The sequence below is a fragment of the Carya illinoinensis genome, chromosome 4, assembly GCF_018687715.1.
Source record: "Carya illinoinensis cultivar Pawnee chromosome 4, C.illinoinensisPawnee_v1, whole genome shotgun sequence".
In the NCBI taxonomy this organism is placed as follows: Eukaryota; Viridiplantae; Streptophyta; class Magnoliopsida; order Fagales; family Juglandaceae; genus Carya; species Carya illinoinensis.
In genome coordinates, this window is record NC_056755.1 from 12306206 (window position 1) to 12327472 (window position 21267).

The window sequence follows — 21267 nt, forward strand, 5'->3', positions numbered from 1 at the left end:
CAACTTCAGCTCTCGTGAACTCCTTTTGGAGGCCTTCATTCATTTCCTTTGTCAATTGAGTCTTTACTGATTTTAAACATTCTTCTATCTCCTTTTGATGGAGTCAAAGATCTAAACAATTCTTCAAAGTACTACTTGAAAGCCCCTTCAATCTCAGCTGTCTCCTTCAGCATTCTATTTTGAGTGTCAATGACTTTTAATATCCTATTTCTTCTTCTTTGGTTTGTATAAGCATAGAGATATTTAGTATTCTTATCCCTGAGTTGATACCAATTTTCTTTTGCTCTCTATCTCCATTTGATACCTTCTTGTTCTAGTAAGATTCTTAACTCCACGTGAACGTTTTTTTTTTTTTTTTTCCTTCTTCTTCTACATTGTGAGGTCCTTCTTCATTCTACAAGGTTTTAAGTCATTTTGGTCATAATATCCTTTTCAACCCTAAATTTCTATGAATTCTATCAAGTCAAAGCCCTGGTACTACAAAACTTTAGATGGTCTTGTACCCTCTGCATAGGATTTGAACATGCTTCACCCTTCGACCCCTCTTATTCCATTATACTCTCACATCCTTCATCTGTTTGTTATCTTGCTTTATATTACTCAGGGCAGTCATACAAGCAATTCTAGCATTCCTTATATGTGTTTTCAAACTATTAAGAAATCTATGTAAGGAGATCTCATCAATTATGTCTAAATTTTGGTGGGGTCACAAATAAAATAATAAAAGAATTCAGTAGAAGAGTTGGTGCAAGATGGGAAAACCAAAATCAAAAGGGAGTGTTGGGTTTCAGAGATATTGAAAGTTTCAATAATGCTATATATACTAGCTAAATAGTGCTGGAGAATATTGAACAATCCACTATCTATGGATGTAAAGATTATGAAAGAAAAGTATTTCAAGCATCTTCAATTTCTGGAGAAACTCAATGGACTTGCTTAAAGATGGGCTAATTTAGAGGGTGGGGAATGGACATAATATCAAAATCTGGGATGACAAGTGGATACAAATGCCTTCATCTTAGGGATGTTTGGAAACATATTTCATCTAATCCTATCTTATTTTATCTCAGTGCATCCCATTTCTTTTTCAAATATTATTACATTTTTATTTAATTACTTATGTTAGCTAATACGACAAACTATGTACCCCATTATCGGTATTAGAACTAGTATTATCAATACTTTAGTAGTACCGGATTATATAATGAATTATACATATTATAGGCTATAATTAAACGAATAAATTAAGGCAAAAGCCAATAATAAGGAGCACGCATGATGCATAGTCAGTAGATCGAGATTACATTATATTATATCAGTTGAAAACAAAATTAAAACAACTCAAAGCACGCTATCAGCTAGCTAGCTAGCTCGTTGATGCTCGTTCTAATCAATTAAAAGTCTTCTGGATCTTAGCATAGTTTAATGTGCATATATATCCCTGGCCTTTCAGTCTATAGTGAGATATTATTGCTCATGCAGAGACATCCAGGAATCATCATTGACGGAGAGATCGAGTTCTTTGCACACATGCATACTGCCATTGCTCTCCTAAATTTAAGCAATTATATATATACTAGGTCAAAGCAACGTGCAAAGCACGTTTGTCTAGTTAAATTAAACTTTACGGTATTATTTTGTAATTTTTAAATTGTAAAATTTAAATAATGTACTTTCTTGATATTAATAATTATTTTTATATTTAAATTACACTCTAGTTTAAATTACTTTATTGTTGGGGGTTTTGATTATTTTATTTTATTAATATTTAATTGTAATGTTTTTATTTGATTTTTCTTTATTTTTATTTTGCCTTTTTTACTTTGTTGAATTTCTAATTTCAGGTGGGCTTTGTTATAGTGGTTTTTTTTTTTTAGGCCGAATGCCTTTAGTTTTCGAGCCCAGCCCGTATGCCTTAAGCCCAGCCCCCTTTCTCCCCCAAAACGACGCCGTTGCCCTCCAGCCCTTAGGGCTTTCTTTCTTCTTTCTTTCCTTCTGCTAGCGCCGCTGCTTCCTGTTTCTTCTTCTTCTTCTTCCTCTGTTTTCTTTTATTCTCTCCCTATTCGAGAATTTGTACTACGGGTTGGTGACTGACTGTCCCAAGGGGAAGAACAAAGGGCGGGTTCTATCCAATGATTTCGTTGTTAGAAAGCTTGAAAAGCTCTGCACTGTCAAAGACATTTCTGCCAAGAAGATTGGATCAGGAACTGTTAGAGTTTCTCCCTATGGCAAGGATTCAATGGCAGCAAATGCGGTGTCGTGGTCTTTGTTCAAGATAACTCTCATCAAATTTTTGGTTCACAGAACTTTCAGTTGCCCGATAACATGTGATGAGACACAATAGCTCTGTCTGTTCTTTACCATAAATCATATTCACAGCATGAAGTTTAGGCCAGGCTGGATTAGATACAAGTGATTTTATGGGAAGGAGTAACAAAGGATGAATCCCACCTGTCCAATGCGGGTTTCTGAGAAGCTCCGATGAATGTACCTCTCTCCCTCTTTCTCACTCCACAAGTCACCGGGGCCTAATTTCAGGCAATAATGAACAGGAAAGCAGAGATTTTTCCATATGGAAAATTTCTTGCAAGAAGTTTCTTGATTAACTACATCGTATTCGGGGCTTGTGGTTTTGCAAAGCAGAGATGATCTTGCGGCTGGCGAATTTTTGAGGATGTGCTTTTCTGATTATGGGGATGGAATCGCATTCGGTTTGCTGCTTCTTCTTCCTCGTTCCATTTATATTATATCTTGTTTTAAGTTATAATTAGATAATGGAATTACACAAATAGCCACAAACGGTGGTCTAACTGTTGCTTAACGGGAAGGGAAAAATTAACGGCAAAACAACATTTTCTGTTAAAACAAGAAATTCTGTTTCATACACATTTTTTATATATAGAAGATATATATATATATGATTGGTTGAAACTGATGACGCGTAGTGCGTCGATTGGTCTGTCTATATGCTATAAAATTAATTTCTTTGCTCACAGTCACAGAGCAGAACTTAATGGGTTAAAGTTAGAGTTATAAAATTAACACTATAGGAAAATTGTTTATTTGCGATCAGTTAATTCTAGTAAAATGATTATTTTCAATTAAAATTAGTTACGAATAGTTTTTTAGTTGTAATAAATTGATTACAAAAATTCAATTTTCTTGTAGTGAGATACAATATTAATGTGTGCAAGTTGTGTATTTATTCTTAAAAAAATAGGATCTTTCTTTTGTAAATCTTGATTTACTTACTATTTTTTTAAAATAAGATTGCAAGATATTTGTATATTTTAAAATTTTAAAAATCATTTCTTACGTGGCGCAATGCTAGGGATCCCGTTCAAGCATTCTGCTCAACTTTTGTTATTATTTTTGAATTTCTTTTAAATATTTTTTTCAAATCATTTTTTAACACTTTTAAATATTTTGAAAAAATGAATAAAATTCACAATATAATTAAACAATATTTTCTTAATCTTTCGGTAAAAAAAAAAGTTAAAAAAAAAAAAATTAAGCTGGACAAAAAAAGGGGATTCGAACGGGATCCCTATCATTTTCCTTCTTACGTATGATGCTGCCTGCCGAATGCGAGACAGTTCAAACCTTCTCCTATTATCATACACACGATTATTAAGTGGCCACCCACTAATTTATTCTAAATATTTATTTGGTATTAATGGAAATTAAAAAAATATAACATTCATCATTATTTAAGACTTTAATATTTGGTTATTGACCTTAATATTGCCTCATGTCATTTGCCGTCTTCGATCTCATTAATGATGTTTACAGAAGGAATCTTCGTATTTCCCAACTCAATTAATTTTTTTTGGAAAAAAAAAAAAAAACCTTACATATTTTAAATTCTAATTTTAAAAACCTTCCGGACAATTTTGTAAAAATAATTGGAAGCACAATGAATACTTAGAATATTGGCATTAGATTAGCTATTTTAATCTTCAAATTTAAAGAATATGTAACTTTTTAATTTTTAGCAAACCACTCAACACTTAAAATCTACATTGGATTAGCCATCATATTCTCTATAATAATAAAATATTATTTTTTTTATTATTTATATTTCTTTAATAAATTTATATTTATTAATTACTTTTTTATTTTATTTTCCTAATCTTCAATAATCTCCAACAATTATATTCATTTTCATTTTCACAATACAACAATCTATAATATAATAATCTCATATAAAATCTCATATGTAAATACAAATTTCATATATACAATCCATAAAAATGCCACATCTATAATATAATAATCTCAAAATATAATAAAATAATATAAGAGAAAAAGATGAAATTAATAAATAATTCATATAGACTTGCTATAGGACTTTTCATATTTGAAGAAAAAGTTAAAATTACTGTAGCTCATATTTGAAATGAAAAAGAGTTAGCTAATTTAATGTGGGCTAATTTTTGATAAAATGAGTCAAATTTAAAAATGAAAAGTAATTTAAAGAAACTAATGTGGATGCTCTTACAAATAAAATGAGAGACGGCAAGAAAAGAATCTCTTTTGACTTCTTTTACACGTGGCACGAGAAGATAGGAGAGGCCCTATCGATGAGGCCATTCCATGGGGTCCTCCTTTCTTTAATCTTACTTTTAAATTTAAAAAATAAAAAATTCAAATGCTTAAATTTAAATAATAAAATCTCAAAGTTAGTGAAATATCTAGTTAACCATTAGGGTTTGGCTCAAGATATATATATATATATTACATATATTTTAATTTTTATTTTTTTTAAATTTTTTTGTTTTATTCTTCCTAAATTAATGAAATTATTTTATTTATCATTTTTTTAAACCGGCCAAAAAATGAAAATATAAAAAATCCTATGTAATGTGGAAATAGTTTGTAGATTTATTATAAAAATTTTATGCAAATGTTAAATCTTAAAATAAAAGAAAATAAATATATGATCCACATACCTTCCCCTGGACGACACGTGCATTGAGCCCCCCGTGTCCTACAAATTTGTTCTTTGTCCATACAGCTCATCATTTCCCAGTCTAACGAAGTCAATGTACCAGACTTGGATTTCATCCCAGTAACCTTCTCTGCATCTCTCTGTCTCTCTCGATTTTGGTTCATACAAATCGCATGAGATGTTCAACACCAGCGAATCTTTCCAGATTCCGGAGGCTTATTCCGCCTTGTTCGGTTCCGATCCCAGTAACGTTCGGCTCGAGCACTCGGACCTTCGCGTGCCGCTCCTGAATCTCTCCACGGTCCGGACGAGAATGGATACCCTGCAGCGCTTCCTGTCGGAGTCGGTCAACAGAAACCAGCTGATCGGCCAGGACCATTTGGATGTGGTCTCCTCCGAGATCGCCTCCGCAATCCACCAAGTCATCGTCAACGGCGCTGCCCTTCTCTCCTGCACTCAGACCCCGAGACCAATCAAATCCGTTCCCAACTCAACGATTCCTCCCAAAATTCTCGGCGAATCTTCGGGTTCATTGAAGGAAGATGCTTTTGACGAGGAAGTGAAGGACAAGGTTTTAGTTTCAGAGCCAAATGACTCGGAAATAGTGGAGCTCGACGCCGTGGAACTGCTGGCTCAGCATATCCACTTCTGTGACGTATGCGGGAAAGGGTTCAAACGCGACGCGAATCTGCGGATGCATATGAGAGCGCACGGGAACCAGTACAAGACCCCCGAGGCCTTAGCCAAGCCCGAACGGCTCTGTGCCGAGCCAAGCCGGGATACCAAGTTCTCTTGCCCGTACGAGGGGTGCAACCGGAACAGGCTGCACAAGAAGTTCAGGCCCCTGAAGTCGGTGATCTGCGTGAAGAACCACTTCAAGCGGAGCCACTGCCCTAAGATGTACTCGTGCAATCGCTGTAACAAGAAGAGCTTCTCGGTTGTGTCCGACCTGAAGAACCATCTTAAGCATTGCGGGGAGGCCAGGTGGCGGTGTACGTGCGGGACGAGCTTCTCACGCAAGGACAAGCTTTTCGGGCACATGGCGTTGTTCGAGGGGCACATGCCGGCGGTTGGGGATGAGGACGAGAGGGCCAAGGACCTGGCGGTGGATGCGGCTGCTTTAACGTCGAGGTCGGCAGGGATGGAGGAGGACGAGGACGAGGTCGTGGTTATCAAGAAGGGAGCTGGTGAATTAGCGCCAGCGAATTCCTTGGAGAATGGATTCTTCGAGGGATTATTAGGTGGGTTTGGCTCGATTGAACGTTTTTGTTTTCAAGATGTGTTGGGTTCGCCTTATGGATTCGATGATTTGTGATTTTGGAAGGTGATAGACGAATGTATATCTCTGCCTTCAATATTTTGTTGTTGGAGTCATATATATCGTATCTACGTATGTATATATGTACTTACTTCGTGATAAGATAGTCATGGATTTCGTTGTTATTTTTTTGTTTTAATGTTGCTCTGACTTCTAATAATTTTTTGTCCACTTTAAGACTTAAGTAGCAAGAAAATTCGTATTTTGGATAATAATTATGCCGTGTATGAGTTTTGATGTGTGTGTTTTCAATCCCCTGTTAATGTGAGACGACGATCTCGTACGTAATTTTGAGTTTACAGCGGTTGCAATTGGTTTACTCAGATGGTAGTAGTTTCTAGTAATTCTGTGTAACTTGAGTCAGATGAAGATTTGGTCTGTATATTGAACAATGATTACTCGGGAGTCTCAGAAATGATGTCCTGTTGTGTAAGATATGAAGCTGGTACTTGAAGATTCACCATGGGCTATCAATCTAGTTTTGCCAAGTGCAGCAAATAAGCTTTTGGGTTGTATTCATGTCTCTCTCTTTTTTTTTCCATCTTGAAGAGGATTAGAAAGTTTCGAGCAAAAAACAAATGCTGGAAGGATTTGGGTTGAATCAAGGTCCTCTGTTGTAGCTTCAGCAGCAGGGGGAAACCTAGATATTCATTCCTCTGGAAGAAATCATCTTACGCTAAAATCACTCCCCTTAACCCTGTAAATTCTCTTCTTCCAAGCCCCATCCCGACCTTTCTGTCCCCTTACCTTGGAGCTGAGACTCTTTCTCATTCAGTGACAAACTTGCCAGGTACACAGTCATTCGGATCTTGGATCCATGCCACCACCTTGTTTGGTTAAAAGTTAAACTCAGGTCTTTAAGGTAGAATTTTCAGAGAGGTTGAATGCAGGCATTATGGAGAGAGTTATCCGGGGTCTGATTAAAAAAAAATAAAGAAGGTTATCCAGGGTCGGTAGAGGTGTGCTGTAACTTCTGTTTCAGTTTTCAAATACGCACACTCACGTGGCCCTGCGCCCATACCCACCTTTCACACACAGGTGGTGACTAAGGTTGGGTTTGGGTGACACCCTAAAAGATTGGAAAATGATTTTTATACAATATTTTCACAATACTTTACACAACTATATTTTAAATGAGGTGCACTTTTATAAAATACCTTATAAAAGTAACATCATTTTATAAAAATATCTTATCTTATAATATGTTGTGAAATATATTGTGAAAATATGTTGTGTTTATATCATTACTAGTAAAGAGTTGGGCTTATCCACGAATTGCCACAACCGATGTCGATTGTAGGTTCAATCCAACTTTTAACTCCGGGCCCCGGCATTACTAAAAGTGGTCAAATTAGCACTACTTTAGTGTGGACATGTGAGAAATAGAATCATATATATAGACCCAATGATGTCTATTCTATACAAACCCTTCGCTCCTTTTGGATGGATTGTTGGATACCGAATGCCAATAATGATAGGGCCATGGACATCATGCTTATAATACGTGATAACTTGACACTACCAAATGGCTATTGAACATGTTTATTAAGATTATGGTTTATGAACAGGATTTTTAAAGTAAAATTATTATTTTGTGATTTTAATTAAAAATCGAAAAAAGCATTCAAAATAATCTTCCATTGCCACGTGTCATTAGATCTAGATCATGAGACAGTCTAGATCTTGTTCGGTCCAATTCAAGACTTTTAGCTATTTGTTTGGGGATTGCAAGATGAATTGTTGTTCTTTTTTACCAAATCAATTCTCATTCTTAATAATACTGAATGATATAATAATATATTTTAAATAATTTTTGATGTAGGGAGGTTTGGGATGATCGATGATGCAAAATTGTTAGATTTTACGTTGATAGCAATGGACTACCTTAAGAAGGTAGATGGTGTAACTATAACCAAAAACAACAAAAATGCCTTGAATTGAGATAATATTGCGTATTGATACGATTACACATGAAGCAACGCCACTAGGAGCATGAGGGCTACTAAACCGAACGTGCAATTGGCCGACTATGTAGCTTGAATTGGCAAGCTGAATCTCCAATATTTCTTTCCATGTGGTGATGTTATTTTATTCATTGTTATCTGTTCTTTCCTTACGTTAGATCGTTTTCTTTCTTTATTGGTATTATTTCTTTATTCAACCGTTATTTCCTTTTTGATGTAATCGGTTTATAACAAACCATGGAAATGGGTGATAGTTTTTTGATGCAAGAAGTTATCAATAAAATCGTGGTCTTCTCAATACCGTGAATTGAGTATTGGTTTCTTTGCACCGTGAGTAGAGAACTTTGGTGCTTGTACCTATCAATTGGTATCAAGAGCTGGTTGATTTTCCCTTCCCGCTATCCATGGCTGATCCCGCAAAGACGAATAAGGTTCGCTTTGAGCAACTTGAAGGAGCTATGTTGGAATTGCATCGTGGCATGCTAGCTATGCAGGAGACGAGTGTGACCACCCAAACTCTTCTTCAAGAGTTGGCCTCCCGCTCATCTAGTCAGGATTCGGATCGTCGCCGCAAGGCTTCGAAATGACATCTGTCCAAGGATAGTCCACCATCATCACCACGTTTCACTAGTTCTAGGAGTGTTCCTCTCAAGCGTCTGATACGGAAACTGACGATGGTCGCATCACAGCTACGGACAAGACTTTGCGCATGCATTCTCGCGTAAAGCTCGACTTCCCTTGTTTTGCAGGTGAAGATCCAATGGTTTGGCTTGACCGTGTTAAACAATATTTTGCTACTTAGGAAATTCAAGGCAAGAAGAAGGTGACGCTTGTTGCCTACCATCTCGAGGGCGAAGCCAACCAATGGTGGTAATGGTATAACCGTTCTCATGACGGGAAGACCGTTCCCATGACGGGAAGATCATCTCATGGCACAAATTTGAGAAGGGTATCTTGCGCCGTTTTGGATTGATGGATTTCGAAGACTATGATGAGGCGCTTAGCAAGATTAAATAGAGGGGCACTTTTCGGGAGTATCAACAAGAATTTGAGAGACTGGCTAACCAAGTGACTGGCTGGCCAAAGAAAGCATTATTAGGTGCTTTTATGTGAGGTTTAAAGGAAGACATTGCAGTTGAGGTTCATATGTTTCGGCCTAAGGGATTGAAGAATGCTATAGACCTGGCCAAACACCTGGATGAGAAGCTACAGAGAGCCCGCAAGCCGTCTGGCAGTGTTTCCTCCAACACTCGTCGTATGGGCACTGATGTTCCCACCAACTCCACTACTCCGCTACCCACTGCTAAGCCTGCACCCATTAATGTAATGAAACGTTTATCATTCGACTAGATGCGACTTTGATGTGAGAAAAACCTATGTTTTAACTATGATGAGAAATGTTTTCTAGACATCATTGTCAAGCTTAGTCATGTTTCATTGAAGCTGAAAGTCCACTTGACGTAAAAAAGGATGATGAGGAAGAATTGTTGCCTACGGATACACCAACAGATCCACTTATTTCACTCCATGCATTGTTAGGGAGTCTTGACAATCGTACTATGCGGGTTCGTGCTCTGGTCAACCAGCATGAAATTAACGCACTGATCGATGGAGGATCTAGCCATAACTTTATTAACCAAACAGTGGTCAATCGATTGAATCTCCCAGTTACACCTATCACTCCATTTTATGTCCGAGTTGCTAGTGGAGAGAAACTCGCCTGTCAAGCAAAGTATGAGAAGGTACCTATTTGCATTCAAGAATTTTTCTTCGAGACGATGTTATTTGCCTTACCAATTCGAGGCCTAGACCTTGTTCTGGGCTATCAATGGCTTGAAGGATTGGATTGTGTGGTACATGATTATGCCCGTCGCTCTATGGAATTTGTTATTGCCAATCGAAAATTTGTAATTCAGGTCGAACCCATGGGTCCGTCTTTGGTTGTAGACGTTAATGCATTGCTGCTGGAATGGAAGCACGACACTGAGCTATTTTGTTTGGCTGCGATTAAGAGTGATCCAGCACTCCTAGTGGATTCCACTCCAAATTTGAACCAAGAAATTCAGGCTATTTTATTGGAGCACCAGCAGGTATTGAACATTCTACAAGAATTGCCAGCCTCGCGAACTTTTGACCATCGCATCTTGCTAAAAAATGAAGCTGTGCTCGTCAATATAGCACCCTATCGGCATGCCCACTGTCAGAAAAATGAAATTGAATGCCAGTGGAGGAGATTCTATCTATGGGATTGATCTGCCCCAGTACTAGCCCCTTTTCGTCCCCCGTCTTGTTGGTTAAGAAAAAAGATGGTACTTGGCGCTTTTGCACTGACTATCGAGCCCTGAATGAGGCGACTATCAAGGACTGTTTTCCAATTCCCACTATTGAGGATATGCTAGATGAGTTATTTGGCGCGACTTATTTTTCTAAACTAGATCTCCGGGCAGGCTACCATCAACTTTGGGTTCATTTGGATTATGTCCATAAGATGGCTTTCCACACCCACCATGGTCACTTTGAATATTTGGTGATGCCATTTGGGCTTTGCAATGCGCCCTCGACTTTTCAAGCTGCCATGAATTCCATTTTTAAGGTTCATTTACATCATTTTATTTTTGTATTTTTTTATGACATTTTGATTTATAGTAAAACTTAGCCGGATCATTTATGTCATCTTCGGACTACTCTTGGAATACTAGTCGAGCATTACTTTTACATCAAACCTTCCAGGTGTATTTTTAGCCAACAGGAGGTGGAGTATCTCGGTCACATTATTACACTAGCAGGTGTAACGGTGGATTCTCGTAAAATTGATGCTATGCTTCGCTAGCCTTAGCCCAAGAATATTACTGCACTACGGGGATTTCTCGATCTCATAGGATACTACCATAAATTTGTGCGAAACTATGGTCTCATTGCACGACCATTGACCCAGTTATTACGGAAGGGGTAGTTCGCATGGAGTGACGAGGCTGATTGTGCCTTTACCTCTTTGAAGACCGCCATGACAACTACCCCTGTTTTGGCTCTTCCCAATTTCTCTGAAGACTTCATGATCGAAACAGATGCTTCTAGTTTAGGCGTGGGTGCAGTGCTTTCCCAAAATGGTCGGCCAATTGCTTTCCTTAGTAAGGCCATCGGACCAACAAAGAAATCTTGGTCCACCTATGAGAAGGAAATGCTCGCAGTACTGGAGGCTATCAAATCTTGGCGACCTTACTTACTAGGCAGACGGTTCAAAATCTGTACAGACCAAAAAAGTCTTCGTTATCTCTTGGAATAGAGTATCACCACCCCAGAGCAACAAAAGTGTTTTGCTACTCTTGGGATTTGATTATGAGATTGTTTACAAACCTGGGAGGGAACACGGCGTGGCAGATGCGCTTTCACGGAGCGGTTTAAATTATGAGTGATTGCCATCTTTGGACCGATATGGGAGATTTGGGATGACTTAAGGATGGCTACAAAAGAGGACGCCGTTTTGGGTCCTTTGGAATGCCAACTATAGACAGACCCACTCTCTGTTGCGGGTCATAGTCTAAAAAATGGGTGCATCATGCGAGAAGGTCGTATCCTTGTTCCTGAGGTTTCGGCCATTAAAGAAGCTATTTTACATGAATTTCATGACAGTACCGTGGGTGGGCACTCAAGCATTCTTCGTACGTACAAGTGGCTTTCCTTGCTTTTTCACATCCAGCAGTGCGACGCTTGCCAACGGAACAAGTATGACACACGACACCCAACTGGCCTGCTTGAGCAGTTACAAATTCCATCTGGGGTGTGGACCGATGTGTCCATGGATTTTATCAGTGGCCTTCTAAAATCAGCTGGTAAAAATTTCATTTTTGTGGTTGTTCATCGGCTTACTAAATTTGCCCACTTTATTGCATTGACCCAACCATATACAGCTCAAGACGTTACTGATGTGTTTGTCCGGAATGTGGTCAAACTTCATGGACTTCCATCGTCCATTGTCAGTGACCGTGATCGCATTTTCATGAGCCATTTTTGGGGTGTGCTCTTCCGTTTATAGGGCACTACGATGCGCACTAGCTTTGCCTATCATCCGGAAACTGACGGCCAAACCGAAGTCGTAAAACCGTTGTTTGGAGCAATACCTTTGCTGCTTTGTACACACGATGCTGAAACGATGGGAAGCTTTTCTCGCATGGGCCAAATTTTCCTATAACATTTTCTTTCATAGCTCCATACAGATGATCCGATTTGAAGTGCTTTATGGCCGCCCTCCTCCTGTTCTAAATGCTTACATACCGGGTTCCACAACAGTCGTTGAAGTCGAGAGTGCTCTTGTTGCTCGCGACGGCATTCTATGCCAACTCAAGACTAATTTGGTGATTGCTCACAATCGCATGAAACAACAAGCTGACAAAGGCTGTTGAGATGAAGTTTTTGCTGTGGGTGATTGGGTCTATTTGAAGTTATAGCCCTACCGTCAACACTCTGCTCTTAAGCGTCCATATCAGAAGCTGGCAAGCAAATGTTTTGGGCCCTATCAAGTTCTGGAGCGCAGTGCCAATGTGGCTTATCGCCTCCAATTGCCTCCAGGTGCTAAAATCCACTCTATCTTTCATGTGTCCCACTTGAAGTGTCGCCTTGGGACTTCCACAATAGTACAACCCACTCTACCCCCTTATACTGATGATGGATTGCCCCTGCTACAGCTTGAAGAGATCTTGGGGTCACATTGGGTCCAGAGTGCTAGTGGACGGGTGAAGGAAATTTTGGTTTGATGGAATATTTTACCTGCCAAAGATGGCACCTGGGAACCACTTCCAACTATTAAGGAGTAGTTTTCTACTTTCAACCTTGAGGATAAGGTTCGTCTCGCAGGGGGGCGAATGATACGATTACGCATGAAGCAACGCCACGTGGGAGCATGAGGGCTACTAAATCGAACGTGCAACTGGCCGACTACGTAGCTTGAATTGGCAAGTTGAATCTCCAATATTTCTTTTCATGCGGGGATGTTATTTTATTCCTTGTTATCTGCTCTTTGCTTATGTTAGATCGTTTTCTTTCTTTGTTGGTATTGTTTCTTTATTCAACCATTATTTCCTTTTTGATGTAATCAGTTTATAACAAACCATGGAAATGGGCGATAGTTTTTTGATGCAAGAAGTAATCAATAAAATCGTAGTTTTCTCAATACTATGAATTGAGTATTGGTCTCTTGCACCGTGAGCAGAGAACTTTGGTGCTTGTACCTATCACGTATATGGTAGGATTTTAGCCATAATTTTGACTACAAATATTAAAATTGTACATAAGAGTACCTCAATTTGAAAAGTTCTTTTGGACGCACATCAATTAGCTCGTTAGGTGTAAACGACCAAATAGAACAGCTACAACGGAATCCCCTGGCGCAATACATATACGCCCAGATTTCCAGGGTGACCTAGACAATCCTAACATCATTTATGAGGAGATGGAGGACAAAGTAGCAATAGTTGCCAAATGCTCTTGTAGTTCGACCTGCCTTGCCTTTCTTTGAAGCAGCAACCTTGAAATCAATTGTTAAAATATGTTCCTCTTTATATGAGTACCAATTAAATAAAAAGTTATTCTATGTATCAGTTTTTTCAATTCAAATAATTAATTTAATTTTGTTTTTATGGAAATATTTAATTTTGACTTTACAGGTGATTTTGACTAAGATTTTGGCTAAATTTTTTAAATGATTCTTATTTTGTTACGCATATAGTTTTTATGAAATAATTAGGATTTTGCCTTGTTGGCCAAAATTCTCATGATTTTGGACTTTCATATCTATTTGAGCCCGGCTTCTAGGGTTTAGAATCTGACTTCTAATTTTATTAATTGAACCTCTTTTAAGAGCTTTCTCATCTTTTCAATCATTTTGTTCGACTTCAACTTAAGATCAAGTCACTTAAGGTACTTAAAATAGGGCCTGTTAACTGATATATGACTTAAAATTATAAAATACAGGATTAACAATAACACATTTATATTGGAAAAATGCTACTATGTTTCCTAATGATCTATACCTCTCATGTTACCCCCTTGAAATGGCACCCCAAGTGGTTAATTTATTTTATTAAATAATTTGCTATGGACGCTGAAGAATGGGAACTACACGACTCGGTGCAGCCTCCTGCACCCCATTTACTGGTAGAAGAAGATCAAGATTACAAGGAGCAAACTAGAGAAAAAGTCAGAAGAAATAGGGTTCCTGTAATATGTCAGCAAGAAGTAGGTCTGCTGGAAGGAATTATGGGTACATGCTTGGGGCCATTGATAAGTTTAATGGTGAGAACCATTAAAAAGGGAAAATGATATAAGCATCGCATTTGACGATCAAATTTGCAGAAGAGATTTGACTCAATCTGGCCTCTGAAGCAGTAATACTTCCAACAGAAGAGATTCAAGCAGTCTTTTCTGGACACATTTCAACATGAGACTCGGAGACTTCCACTGTGGAAAATCAGGCTGCAACAGTGTCTGCTGCAAACTATACTGCATGAGCGTGTCTCCAATATAATATGTGATCATCACCTGCCATTCCGGTCTGGACTAGGTGCAGTTTTGCATACAGCTCCCATGTATTCAACAGAATTTTGTAATTTGTTTAGGATTTTCTTTTGTTATTCTTTTCGAATGGTTATTGGGCTGGGAGGAGGGAGAGGAGATCGAGGAGGGCTAGCCCTTAGTACTGTTTGGATTAATTCTTTATAAAATGCTTTACTTTTTATTCATCTAAATAATCAGATCTTAAATAACTAAAGATATCTTTTGAACATATTCATAATATTCTACTTTTTTTAATTTTAATTGCGTAGGCCGGCTCAATAGATTGTAGGGTCTAAGGCAAAATTTTGAGTGGGGCCTTTTTCATTAAAAAGGTAAAATACAATCAATTTATTTTTATTTTTTTAAGTTATATTTTTATTTAAAAATCATTCCTATCATAAATTAATTTTTATTTAAAATTGTATACCACATTCTCAATTAATAACCGACTTGATCTTTATTAAAAAATTATCCGTTTAGAAAAAATTTTATCAAAATTAGTTTTATAACTCGTGCTTTAGATTCTCAAAATCAATTATATTCATTATTGTAAATAAAATTCTATAAAGGCACACATTTGGGAAAAAAAGGGCTCTTCTCTCTTCAAATGATTATACTAAAACCTTTTATCAACACTAAAAAATAGATTTTGCTCTTTATAATTTTTATATTGTATATTAAACTAACAATAACAAAAGGAAAGTGTACCACAAGAATGAGATTATGTGAAATAATAATTTTGTGGAGATAAGATAAGAATTTAGATCATTTCATGTTTTGGTACCAATACTAGAAATGAAAAGGAGATAGATAGAAGAAAAAGTTTCGTCATCATCAAGTGAACTCAAATATAATAAAACTCTAAAAAAAGAATTCCAATACTCTAAAAAAAGAATTCCAATACTAACATATATATATATAGAGAGATATATATATATATATATACATATATGTATATATATATATATATATATATACATATATGTATATATATATAATCATAAAGATTCAAGAATAATCTAGAAAAAAAAAAAAAAAAACTTAAGCCAATGAGTAAGTTTTTGGTAATTACGAGCTTTACTAACATCTTTATTAGTTACTTAATATGGAAATAAAAGTTTTGATGGTAAGTTGAAAGATTCTAAAAAAGAAAACTATAAACTAAGAAAAGTTAAATAAAATTGAGTTTTAAAAAAAAAAAAATATATATATATATATATATATATAATAATCTAGAAAGAGAACCAACTACATAAGATCTATTTGATACTTTTGATAATTTTTTGTTGATTTATTCAATTGTTTCTAATTATGACTTCTTCTTTTTCTTTTAAGAAATTCTGCTTGAAATATTTTTAGGGGCCTTCTTTCACTTGGGGCCTTAGGCAACTGCCTACGTCGCCTGGTGCATATTGTAAATTAAATAAGTGGTAACTTTGGTTGTATAGATTATATTTCCCCACAAAATATAGTTGACAAAACTTCCTCCCATGATTATCAACTCAATTTCATGTTGGTTGTTACGTCAAAAAGTTGTACATGAATAAACTTTAAAAAACAATGTAGTTTGGTATTAGTCCTCAGGATCATCCCTTTCGTCAAATTTAAGTTATTAAATTAAACGGTGCACGGATGGTATTACGTAATCATGATCTTGTCCTTCCATGGTAGTTTAGCCACAAACAAAAGAGTATTAACGATAAATACAAGTTTAAAACCTTCAAGCTTCGTACAATGTCTATGCAATCTTTTTGAAATAAGTGGAGTACTCCAACGTAAAAATAAAGCTATCAGCATGCATTCATGCTCTAGGCCGCCAGCATGCACAAATCAACTTAATTTTAATTAGAAAAACATTTATTTTTTTCGATGAGAAACTTTAAAGTTGTGGGTTTAGCATATTATAAGATTGAAAAAGTTTCTTGCAAACCCAACTTATTTTAATATTTAAAATTCATGAGCTCAAGTTTAGTCCGAGAAATTATAATTAGCTACATGCAATAATATTATTATCAACATTATCGAATCCAAAAGAATTAGAAACCCGAGATCACAATTAATGTATGAGCTAGGCATGCATATATAGGTAAACGTACGTAATAGAATGCGTCAGGCGCCCAAGCTGATCAGAATTGAGCATGTGATCTTAGACTTTTGGGCAATTGACTTATCTTGTAAATTCAACCCACATGTCGTTCAAAATGCCTCTTTTTTTGTTTTTCTTTTTTTTTTTCAAGCACTCTGTTCGTACCGTAGAAGAAGTTTGTTTCAGAGAGCTGGCCTTCGAGAAGCATGTCCCCATTCCCTATCCACAACTTTCTCGTGTTTGTCTGTCTAATTTGCAATACCTTTGATTTTCTACGTCAAAGTCAAGACACCGTACGTATATTCGTAGTAAATGGTTAGTAGCTAGTGTTTTGATGCTTTTGATCATTTTTGCATATGCACTGACATCATTGGAAATCACGGGTACAAGTACAACGATATAGATCGCCAGAATGCCATGCAATGCCCGTGCCTTTTCTTCTTTAATTTCTCTCATCTGTGCTGCTAATAGGATACATGTATATATTTCTAAATTATGTTGCCATTTTATCTTGCTGAGATGAGCAGCGACGAGTTCTTCCTTACAAACAAATTAATTAACCAAAGTGGATATTTATTTGTCAGAGATCCAGCAATGTCTATAGAAGCTCTGGCAATGGCAGGCATCGATTACAGAGAAAGCATAATCAAGATTGATCAAGAGTGGGATGAGAAGGATGGCAGCAGCTTGGAACAGCCGCCACCGCGCGCATCTGCTGGCTGAAAAAAAAGATGAACATGATGTATTTGTTGCTAATAGAGAATATTGCGTGAAGGCCAGGATACGCGAATGGGCTAAAGCTGTTGCTGTAATGAATTATCGGACTTCGCTACACTGTGAAAGGGGAGCTGTATTGGCCAATGGGTACTATAGCTGATCATTTGATAAATGACCGTGTATTTAATTTTTTTTTTTTTTTTGGTCTGGAGGACGGACGTTTTAGACAGGATTTTTTAACGTCTAGCTACGAGAGTAATTATATTTATTATATTATATTGTAATCGTATTGTATCATCATGTACGTAGTATAACTACATGGAGTTTGTAAAATTCTTGTGGTAAAATTTGTATTCAGTTTTAACAATTTTTTTTTTTTTTAAATACCAGCTGCAGGCTGCATGCCTGATCTGTACATGAGACTCATTTATTTGTATTTGATCATGCTAGCTACATGTAGTGCAGAAAATAAAATTTAGAGATAAGATATATATAACGAGTCATGCCCAATTAAAACAAGTAGTGATCAAATCCCTCGATCTGGAGTGCATTTATTTATATAAGCTGATCAATCAGTGATGTTTCAATAAAAAAAAAAATTTTGATTAATTTCCCCCTTTAATTGTAATGCATCCTCTATCAAGATTCAAGGTTTAAGTGGCCCATTTCTTATTCATGATCTTAATAACGAGATCTTGGTTTGAAGAATATATATAGAGAGAGATTTATTTATGTATATCTAGGTATTATATGGCTTCAAACATATTGATCATTAACTTACAGAAAAATACGAAAAATACTTTATACTAAGAAATATATAATCTTTTTGGTTTCGTTGGAAAAACTAGGCTTTTGATATATTACTTACCTACAAACTCAACCTACTTTAATATCTTTTTCTTCGTTTTTTTTTTCCTATTTTTATAGAAATAATAATATCATTAATCAACAGAAAATTATTACAGATAATTATCAAGCCATAAAACTTGAGGATACTCTTTTCAGAAATGTATCTTGAATATTATTGCTCTTCCTCCATACAATGATACTCGTATAAACGAGCTATTTATAACCAACAGTACATACGTAAATCATAACAACTAAATACAAGATTAAATATCTACTGTACACCTCATCATCTTTCTGTTATGCAAACAATTCCAGAATATTCCAAGAGTGAGAGTTTGTTATTTCTGTCCAGAGGGTGCTTGGTGTGTTGGCATGTTGCGGTTACAGCCTTGCTGTAATTCTGAAGAATTTGTTGCTTCAATAAGTAATAATATTGTCGTCTATATTTGATGCGTGGGTTATTGGCTTGTCGTAGTCATTAAAATTTAAAACTGTTATAAATAAGTTACAAAATGGCTCCATCACGGTACTTGCTAATTTAATTAATCTTGTTATTTTCTAATTGGCCAAAAAGATTTTCCGTACGAGAGAAACGTGGCAATTAACAAATCATTATGGATCGTTGACCAAAAACTGTCATATCATTCATGCATAGCTTTGAATAAGCTATAGATCAAAAGTAGTGTGAAGTTAGCTAGATTTATTTCACATATCATATATGCATGAAGATTCATGCATAGCTATCCTTTTTATCTTATTTCTTCTTCCATTGAATTAAATCGTATTGCCACATTACGTACGTACCATGCAATGAAGTGTAGAACCACAACGATCCATCCCATCACCGGGCGCAGCTTATAATTACTACATACCATGCATATAACTGGCTGTTGCTGGCCTTTTGGTAAAGCAGCTAGCTCTTGGAAATGCTCATGCAATCGATATTATTTCATGCATGGCGATTCCTCTCTTGGCCAGGCAGTTTGGCTTGAAAGATCAATGAACCACCTGAACTAGCTAGGTCTACAAAGTTTTTTTTTTTCCCCCCTTTCATGTGTATAATAATATAAGTAATTGCCATTAAACAAATATGAGTCGCATGCGCATGACAACGACAAAATGCACGAAATCAAACAAGTACATGCGCCGTGATCGATCATTTTCACGAGGGTGATTTAAACTGTTGCAGCAGTTCTATACTGACCTGGTCAAATTTAACAGATATTTTTGTCGAGCAATATCTTTTCCCTCTTTTGTAGGCAATCTCAGGCTTAAAAGAAAGAACCCGATGGATTTTTATTCAGGGAATAAATGCGTACGCTTATTCTGGCATGCGTATGACTACTTGATGAAGAGCGCTTTTTGGGTAGTACTAATTAAAACAGATACTGATTGAAGCATACACGACTCTTGTGCTCGATCGGTCAACTTAATTATAATTATTGTGTCTGAATACTCCAAGTTTTGTCCATACCTGGTTTTGATTCCAGATATCAGATATCGATCCCCAGATCGATAAACTCTCAACAATTAAACAAACTCATAATCGAGTGTTCAAATTGGGGTCCAAGAAAAAGATCAATCTCACGTCATGATCATGAGTTTTGAAGGTGGACTAGTAGTACTACTGTACATACATGCGTGGAAGTTTATGTTAAGATTACATTAGCTTAATTTTAGTAATCTGGAGATATTCTTTCCTGTATATATTTAGGTGATTTGCAATCCCTTCAATTATGGGAATTAGTTGAGATATTCTTTTATCTTCCTGCAATTCAGGACCTTGATTTTCTCTTGTAAACTTGTATATAGCAGTCCTCTTTTGACTGTTGATAATATATGGAATGACAGTTTTTCTGCACATGCATTTATTTTTGACATGGTATCAGAGCAATGATCTTGTTGCCTCTGTAAACCACTTCCGCATACTCTGTCACACTATGTCTACATCTGAGATTGATTCCACAAATCCTCTTTTTCTCCATCCTTCTGATCATCCTGGTATGCTTCTGGTTCCAAAAGTGTTAGATGGAACCAATTATGCTATGTGGAAGAGATCTATGCTTGTAAGTCTCAGTGCTAAAAACAAACTGGGGTTTATCAAAGGAACAATTTCCACTCCAGATGCAAAAGACCCAAAGTACTCCTTATGGCAGCGTTGCAATGATATGGTGCTTTCCTGGCTATTTAACTCTCTCAGTTAGGAGCTTACACACAGCGTACTCTATGTTGAAACACCTTTAGAGGTTTGGACAGACCTTCAAGAACGATTCTCTCAAGGTGATTTTTCCCATCATTATCAAACTCAACGCTCTATTGTTGAATTGAAACAAAATCAAGACTCCATTTTTTCTTATATACAAAGATGAAAATGTTGTGGGATGAGCTAACCACTTGCAGTCCTTCAATCACGTGTACTTGTGGAGGACAAAAAGATCTAAAAGACAAAGAGGAAAGGTTTCGGTTGGGACAATTCCTTATGGGATTAAATGAAACCTACTCTGCTGTGCGAGGACAGATCATGCTAATGCATCCTCTACCAACAGTCAAAAAGGCATATTCACTTCTTTGTGAAGAAGAAAAGCAGTGTGGCCTTACTGAGGCTAAGGGTACTGATCTCATTCATGCCATGAACATCAAAACTTATGACAACTCTAAGGACTCACAATTTGATGCTCAAAGACCACCCAGACAGTGGTCATCCTCTCATTCCAAGTCACATGGCACTAGAAAACCACTGCTATGTTCTTATTGTGAGGGAACAACTCACACTGTGGAACGTTGTTACTACTTGAATGGATTCCCAATTGGTCACAAGCTACATGGCAAAGAT

General features: G+C 36.6%; 1 protein-coding gene across 1 annotated transcript; it reads left to right on the forward strand.

The window, feature by feature from the left end:
- The first annotated feature begins 5008 nt into the window (after window positions 1-5008).
- Window positions 5009-6394, forward strand: LOC122306684 (protein SENSITIVE TO PROTON RHIZOTOXICITY 1-like). Its single transcript, XM_043119146.1, has one exon. It carries the CDS (start codon window positions 5130-5132, stop codon window positions 6264-6266), a length of 1137 nt encoding a protein of 378 aa, XP_042975080.1. The 5' UTR covers window positions 5009-5129; the 3' UTR covers window positions 6267-6394.
- The last annotated feature ends 14873 nt before the right edge of the window (window positions 6395-21267 follow it).

What these genes read in the sequence shown, in the direction of transcription:
- LOC122306684 (XM_043119146.1), top strand. Translation starts at nt 5,130, where the DNA reads ATGTTCAACACCAGCGAATCTTTCCAGATTCCGGAGGCTTATTCCGCC.